The 8,054-nt window shown below is 54.6% G+C and overlaps 1 protein-coding gene across 1 annotated transcript in view; it reads left to right on the top strand.

The window, feature by feature from the left end:
• The window catches only part of PAFAH1B2 (platelet activating factor acetylhydrolase 1b catalytic subunit 2), an 8,603-nt gene extending 1,421 nt beyond the window's left edge, over positions 1-7,182 (top strand). Inside the window, exons 2-6 of the mRNA XM_008636941.2 lie at positions 1,002-1,089; positions 1,621-1,710; positions 2,498-2,614; positions 2,857-2,979; positions 3,543-7,182. Of these exons, the coding sequence (XP_008635163.1) occupies positions 1,009-1,089; positions 1,621-1,710; positions 2,498-2,614; positions 2,857-2,979; positions 3,543-3,821 (690 nt within the window). The 5' untranslated portion in view covers positions 1,002-1,008 and the 3' untranslated portion in view covers positions 3,822-7,182. The remainder of the gene's footprint in view (positions 1-1,001; positions 1,090-1,620; positions 1,711-2,497; positions 2,615-2,856; positions 2,980-3,542) is intronic.
• Positions 7,183-8,054: the final 872 nt, after the last annotated feature.

The following is an 8,054-nucleotide window of genomic DNA, read 5'->3' as shown; positions in this document are numbered from 1 at the left end:
GGCAGCGGGAGGGGGAAAGGGAGGGGGTCGCGGTGGGAACCCGCCCTGCTCAGCCCAGCCCGCCGCGGTGGGCGCGGGGCGCGGTGTGAGCCCACCGGGCTGCAGGCGGCGGCCGCGGGAAGCATCATCCCGCTGCTCGTCCCGCTGTAGATCCTTCGGGATCTGCAAAGATGGTGAAGGGCTGGAGCATCTCTTTGCCGGGGAGAGCTGGGAGCTGGGCCTGGTCAGTGTGGAGAAAGGAATAGTGGGAGGGATCCCATCAATCCGTACAAATATCTCCGCGGGGTGTCAGAGGATGGTGCCAGACTCTGCTGTGTGATGCCCAGCCACAGGACAAGGAGCAGTGGCCATAAACTGAAATGCGAATTCCGCCTCAGCATGGGGAAGAACTTCTTTCCACGGAGGGTGGCAGAGCACTGGAACAGCTGACCGGGGATGGGCCTGGATTCTCCCTCTCTGGGCCCATTCCAAACCCCCCTGGATGCATTTCTGTGTCACCTGCTCCAGGTGACCCTGCCTTGGCAGCGGAGTTAGACTGGATGATCTTCAGAGATCCCTCCCAACTCGTAGCGGTTCTGGGATTCTGGGATCAGCCCCACCACGATGCGCTGCTCCCGGAGCCAGATTATCCACCTGGGCCGTGGAGCTCAGCAGCTGTGAGCTGGATCTCTGGGCTTATCCAAGGACTTATCCTCAGAGTCTCAGCGTTTATTGCTGAGTTCATGAAGCCCTGCGTGGCTCAGGTGTGGGTCTGCAGAGCATCCTCGGAGCTGTGCTTTGTTCTCCGTGCCGGGATGTCCGTCGGCGCCTGGCTCCAGGGGAATGTCTGGTGCAGAGTCACTCTGGCGTGGAGCAACATCCGTGTTGTTGTTGTTGTCATCCAGCTGTCAGCACCCACAGGAATAAGGCAGGAATTGTGCAGGGGATTCCAGCAGCCTTTTCCCAGCCCTGGCACTGCGGGAGCTGCTGGAAGCAGTGGGTGTGAACTGTTCTTTCCACAGGAACAGAATGGCCATGGGGGACTCCAACCCGGCAGCAGTCCCACACGCTGCTGAGGACATTCAGGGCGATGACAGGTGGATGTCACAGGTAAGGCTGGCAGGTGGATCCTCGGTACTGGGGGGATGTTGGGCCAGTGCTGCCCAGGCCATGCTTGGGACCCCGAGGTCACAACAGCCTGGAGCTCGTGGCTGTCACACCTGCGTGTCCTGCCGTGATGGAGCAAAGGAAGAGGGGTCTGGAGCCTCTCTCTAATGAGGAGTGCCTGCAGGAGCTGGGCCGGGTTAGTCCAGACAAGACTGAAAGGGGATCCCATGAATCCATACAAATGTCTCCAAGGGGTGTCAGAGGATGGGCCAGACTCTGTTCAGTGATGCTCAGTAACAGGATGAGGAGCAATGGCCATAAACTAAACCATGCCAAGTTTCATCCAACCCGGGATCCTCCTGGGGGTTTTGGAGTTGGGAGCAGTGTCCAGCAGCTCAGGGGTTAATGCAGGCAAGGGTGCTGGAGGGCATGGCAGCAGGGGAAACTGGTTGGGCAGCTGTCCCTGTCCTGCAGCAGGGATGGATGCCCAGGAGGAATTGTCACCTGGAGCTCACTTGCTGCTCTCTTTAACAGCACAATCGGTTTGTCCTGGACTGCAAGGACAAGGAGCCCGACGTGCTCTTCGTGGGGGACTCCATGGTGCAGTTGCTACAGCAGTATGAGGTAGGGATAGAGGAGGGGAGGGGTGGGTTAGAGCAATGGGAGCATCTCTCTCTAACCCAGTAGCTGCTGATCACGTGTAGCACTGATGATTTCCACTGTTCCCGTTTTCGCTGCCGTCTCCTGCGTTGCCTGGACACTGCTTTACCTTGCTGCTCTTGCCTCCCTCTCTGAGGCCACCACCAACTGCCTCCATTTTGGCACACATGCACAGCCCCTCGGCTCTCAGATTCCAGCCTCCTGAGGGCCATCGAATTCCCTCTGGTTGTACTGGCGTGGCCAGAACACACTTAGCCCTGTAGAATTCAGGGTGCCAGAGGCATTGATCCACTGGTTCTTCCCTAAAACTCTGGAGGGAAAGAAGAGTTCTGTTCTGCCGTGGTGGCAGCTGACTTGTTTTGTTCTGCAAGAGCTGCTTCCCTTTGTTCTAGTTTTGTTACCTGGGGATGAGAAGGATTTAATCAGGTCATAGATTCCTTCTTCAAAGGCACAGTGCCTTAGGAACACTGTGATCTGCAATAGATCAGCACTCTGGGGCTCTGATGAGTTCAGCAAATCACTGCTCCGGAGATCTTTCCTTCCTTTGTGCCAGGTCTGAGGGCTTGAACATCAGCAGCTCCATCTCTTCTGATTCCAAATAAAACCTCATCCCTTGTCTAAATTCCCTTTGTGGAGTGAGTTTTCAGAGCAGGGCTCGTGGCTCTCTCAGTGACCTTGAGGACACCGTGTGGTGTCTTTGCCTCGCAGCCAGGATGCTGCTCTGAAACAACACCTTGATTTCTGCTTGCAGATCTGGCGAGAGCTCTTCTCACCGCTCCATGCACTGAATTTTGGGATTGGTGGAGACACCACGGGACATGTTCTATGGAGACTGAAGAACGGTGAACTGGAGAACATTAAGCCCAAGGTACGAGCTGCAGAGTTAGTGAGGATATCCAGGTGCACGGTGAAGGACACCTGCAGCTGCAGGCCTGGCACAAGTGCCTTCCCTGAGAGCAGTGAGCACTGCCAGCCCCGGGGCTGAACTCTTCAGCCCAACTCTCCCTGCAGTTCTCTGGCCACAGATGATGTTTACGCAGAGATTTCAGGGTCATCAGCCCTGTTACCACTTGTTCTGGAAAAACTGCAAACATTTTTTTCTCCTTGCAGGTCATTGTTGTTTGGGTTGGAACAAATAACCATGAAAACACAGCAGAAGAAGTCGCAGGGGGAATCGAGGCCATCGTGCGCCTGATAAACACCCAGCAGCCACAGGCCAAAGTGATCGTGCTGGTACGTCCCTGCTCCCTGGGCTGTGCCTCTGCCTTACTGGGAGTCACTGGTCGGTGCTGAGAGGGCAGTCCCTTGATCTGTCCTCTGCTTTGTGCCTCCCCTCGCTGGCTTGGCTTTGCAAGAGCCCTCCTTTGGCCCCTCCAGAGCTGGGTGGACTCATTCCCAGTAACTATCTCACTTATTAATGTTGCTGAGGAAGTCCTGTGAGGGGAAAATAGGTGCCCAAATCCCAGCTGGCATTGGGAATCCTAGTTGGTTTCCTTGTCCTAAGGAAGCTGCTGCTTGTCTAGCTGAGGAGCTGAAAGTGTATGGAAAGAGCTCAGGCTGATACATTTAAAAAATAAAAGAAAGCAGTTTCCCTGCCAGTCAATACTCATAGCTCATCTGGCTCCTTCACTTGCATTTCACATTAGGCCTGAACGGACAAACTCTGATTCAAAGAATGAGTTCCTCTTGTCACAGACATCCTAAACCTTGACAGGCAGCCTGAATTGGAAGGGAAGGGAGGGCTCCTGATAACATCAGAGTCACACAAAGCTCTTTTCTGCCTCCTCTTGTGCCAGGGCCTGCTACCTCGTGGAGAGAAGCCAAACCCGCTGCGGCAGAAGAACGCCATGGTGAACCATCTGCTCAAAGCCTCGCTCCCCAAACTGCCCAACGTGCAGCTGCTGGACGTGGACGTGGGCTTCGTGCACTCGGATGGCACCATCTCCTACCACGACATGTTCGACTTCCTGCACCTGACGGGCGGGGGCTATGCCAAGGTCTGCAAGCCCCTCCATGAACTGATCATGCAGCTGCTGGAGGAGACCCCCGAGGAGAAACGAGCTGCCCTGGCCTGAGTCGCTGCTGTCAGCGTGGAGAGCATCATCCAGCCCATCAGATCAGTTCTGTCACTGGCACTACAGAATCCTTCTTTCTTAAAGCACTTTCCATTGTAGAATGTTACCGGATGTCCGTACCTAGTGTTTTGAGGGGGAAGGCTCATGTTTAACTGGTCTTGTACATACGAGGGCCGGCTGGGTTGGTTTTATTGCAGGAGGAAATTAGCTGAAGAGTTTTACTTTTAAACCATTCCTCATTTAAAACGAGAACAGGACTGTCACTCTGTGCCCCTCTCATGTCTTGTTGCTCTGTGGTTGTCCTAGACCCCTTGTAGCCTGTCCGACAGCCCGCTCCTGGCTCACCGTTCCTGGCTGCAGCCATCGTGCTCTGTGTATTTGCCTGGGAACAAGAATCACATTCCACTTGCAAAAGCCAGAACAGATGCATTTTTCCAAACTCGGTTCCACCTTTTAGGCGGTTTTGGTTTGGTTTTGTTTGGTTTTTTTTTTTTTTTTTTTTTTTTTTTTTGGGGTTTTTTTTTGGTTGTTTGTTTGTTGTTTGTTTTTTTACTGGGGGGGGTTAAATGACACGTGTTGCTTTCTCACTCCTTTCCTGAAGCAGCTTGAAACTGGAATTCAGAAATTTAAAGAAGCAAACAGTTACCTGAACTCGTGTAACACTCCCCAGTGCTTGTCTCGTGCTCGTTTCCCCAGTCCTGCTAGCGGGGGCACCTTCCCTCCCACGCAGCTCTCCTGGGAACGCTCCCGTTTGGGTGCTGCTGCTGGCCCCTGCTCCTGCTGCCCGTGATGTTGCTGGCTTTTAGCAGTTGCTCAGTGTAGGATTTTAATGATCCAGTAATTGGCAGTCTCGCTCCTCTGGAACTGACAGACATCCCTCTGAGGTGCCCAGGCTCTTGGCAGTTTTTTTTTCTATTTTTTTATTAAGTATGACTGTTACATCCTTTTTTTCTAAAGCAAACCCACATGAAGAGCCCCTGGCTGCAAGGCCTAAATCACTCTGAAGCTTTACAGATCCCAAGGTGTATATTTCCTTATCACTACTGGTTTACTTGTATAAACATTTGAGCAACTACAGCCTCTTAGAGTAAGAAGTGAAGGCGTAGCTTCTCCTGCCCTGGACGCTGCTCCTCGCCTCTAGCAAGGCAGCCAGAGGGGCAGGTGCCCTCCTAAAGGGCTGTGGCTCAGTGGGTTTTGGTTTGGTTTGTAGGTCAGACGGCTGGTTGTAGTGAAACAACTTTTCATTTAAAACTGATAGCTTCTCTTCCAGAAAGAAATGGTTTGGACCTGAGAAGCAGAGCCCTAGATGAATTGATAACTTGCAGATAACCTATTTTAAACCAAGTCTGTTCCTCCCTGCCTTACCTGCTGGAGCTGGAGCTCAGTGGTGCCACGCTGGGTTTGTGCTTCCCGCGGGATTCCAGGCGGGTAAACCTGGGAGGAACGGAGAGCTCCACTCCGTGCTCCAAGGGAGGGGTGTTCAGGTGTCAGGTGGCTTTGCTGGAGCCCATAGGTACTGTACATAGTCTGTCTGCCCTTTGCTGCAGCCAAGGGGCTGGTGTGTAACTCTGACCTAGCGTTGAGGAATCCCCTAATGTCCCACCTCATCCCCCTCCTCCTGTAGATTTGATCATAGCAGGATTCCTGCCTGGATTGCATGCATAGTGTGTGTTTTGTTTCCAGTATATGTGATCTACACACAGATGAAGGAAAGGTGAAGCGTTCCCCTGGCCAGGATCAGAAGCAGGGAGTTGCAGAGTGCCATGGGAGAGGAGGGATCCCGTTCTACCCCCATGATCCAGACCAGGGATGCTGCTCCCTGGAGCTCCACGGCCTTGCAGGGCAGGCTTTGAGGGAACACTGCTCACGCTTCCCATAAGGTTCTGACTGGAAAAACTGGGAAATGGCAAGTGGAAAATCAGATGTTAAAAGTATACTGCAGTGGAGAATTCCTGGGGAAGGGCTTATCCCATCCCAAGCCCTCCCAGGGAGCCAGCATAAACCCCATTCTTGCCCCCTGAGAGCTTTCCATCTCCAGGCTTGCGAGAAAAGGCTGTGTGCTAGTTTAATCTCTGCACCCCTGCTTCCCTCCCTCCCTGCTGCTGCTGCTGCTGCATTTGGCTGAAGAGACGCTAACCAGGAATGTCCTCTCCAGTAAAGCTCCCACTTCGCTCGGCACCCTGTGCTCGCTGTGAGCCAGCCCTGTTGGCAGGGTGCCAAGTGGACCGGGGAATTTGGCAGGCTCTGGAGAGGCTCTGCTGGCTCTGCTTAGGCTTGGCTTGCTGAGGTGCCACACTCTGTGCTGGTTCAGTGCTCTTGGCTCTGCTTGTCGCTGCCTGGCAGGAAACTGCCCTGCTCACCTGAGAGGTGTTGTGGGCAAGAGGGGTTCTGCCTCCTGCTCACCTAGTGCTGAAATCCGCGTGCCTCCTGTGAGAAAACTTCAATTCCAGCTCTGGATGTCCCTTGGGACGGGGCTGGGCTGGAGCTGTGGCCTCCTCTGAGTGAGCGTGTCCAGTTTCGTGTTTATGCAGCAGAGAGGAAAACAAACAAAAGATGTGAAATGACAGAGTCTTGTGAGGTGCCGGGGGAGGGTGAGGCAGGAGCGGGGAGGCCCCCGTACCTCCCCTCACTGTCCACCCGCTGCCCCAAGCCTTCCCCAGGACACAACCATTGTGATTCTGCTTTGGCAAAAATGCATCGGCTGGTAGAAGTCACTGTTAGTGCATATTTCGATATAAATGTCAATGTTTCACCCACCGTGTCGCAGCCTGTGTGTGTGCGTGTGTGTGTGCCCAGCCGTCTCCTGCCCTGTCTCGGTCACTCCTGGAGGTCTCCACGGGGCCGGGCAGGTGCTGCCAAACCTCCCAGTGCGGGTCCTCCCCGGCTCTGGGAGTTGTGCTCACCCAGATCCTTTGCTCCTCGTTTAATTCCTGCTTTCCCCACTCCGTTTGGGGCTGGTTTAGTCTGTTTTTCCTCCTTTCCCTGTGCAGATCTGGGTGCTGCACCCAAACCTGTGAGCATGGTGCTGCAGGTGAAGGGAACTGGTTTATTTTGGCCCTCGACAGGACATTGGCTTGTATTTGATTCCCAAGTGATTTATCTCTAATGGCCCTGGAACAAACAGGGAATGCACATCCCCACGCAATCCCGCTCACAGCCATCCCACAAGAGGCGACTCGAGTTCCATCAGAGCTGAGGAGTCGGTCGGAATTCTGCTTCTCTTCCCGCATGTCTGTCCCTGAGGTTGTCCCATCTGCCGCCAGCGTCACCACCTGCACCTGGAAACAAGGGGCAGACTGTCCAAACTGTGGGATCCTCAGGGACAGGAGGGCCCGGAGAAATAAAGTGCACAATAGCAGCAGTGCCTTGTCTCGTGGCATTTGTCCCGTGGAGCAGAGCAGGATGCCAGCGGCAGCGGTCCTGGATGTCACAGCCAGCCCAGGAAGTGGCTCTGAGTGAGGTGACACGGGGCTGAGCCCCTCAGAGGGGGATTTAGAATCAGAACCCCCAACTGCAGGCAAATAAAATGCGATATGAAAGCCACAGAGCTGTTGGAGAGAGGCCTGGAAGCCAGAGGCTTGGCAACAGCTGGGATGGGGGGTGCTTTGGGAGACACACCATAAATGCAGTGTGGCATCACTCCGGCTTCCCCCAAGCACGGGAAAACTCCCAAGTTATTTTGAATTATTCCATCTCTGGTGGTGACGCGTACTACAAACAGGAGAGGCTGCAGGAACCCCGGTGGCAAGCCAGAGAGCAGCAGGAGAAAGGGATGGGGCAGAGCCATTGCCTGACAGGATTCTTCCGTGTTCTCATGGACTTTGGGGGCAGGCAGGCTGGGCAAGGGGTTTGGGTGGGTGTCCAGAGTGCTACATGGCAGCGGGGCTTCCCTGTGGGGCAGGGACTCCATATGGGGTCTCCTATGGAGCAGGGGCTCCCCTATGGGGTACTACACAGGACAAGGCTCCCCTATAGGGTTCTATAGGGTGGGAGCTGCCCTATAGACCAGAGCTTTTCCTGTGGGGTTCCGCAGGGAACTGGGCTTCCTGTACAGGATCCCATAAGGAGCAGGGGCTCCCCTTCGGAGCCGGGGTCCTATATGGGCTTGGGGCTCCCCTATAGAGCAGGGCTTCCCCTGTGGGGTCCCATATAGAGCAGAGCTCCCTTATGGGGTTTTATACGGGACGGGGGCTCCCCTACAGAGCAGGGCTTCCCCTGTGCGGTCCCCTGTGG

This window comes from Corvus brachyrhynchos, unplaced genomic scaffold (assembly GCF_000691975.1).
Source record: "Corvus brachyrhynchos isolate BGI_N302 unplaced genomic scaffold, ASM69197v1 scaffold46, whole genome shotgun sequence".
NCBI lineage: Eukaryota > Metazoa > Chordata > Aves > Passeriformes > Corvidae > Corvus > Corvus brachyrhynchos.
This window is presented reverse-complemented; position numbering and strand designations above follow the sequence as displayed.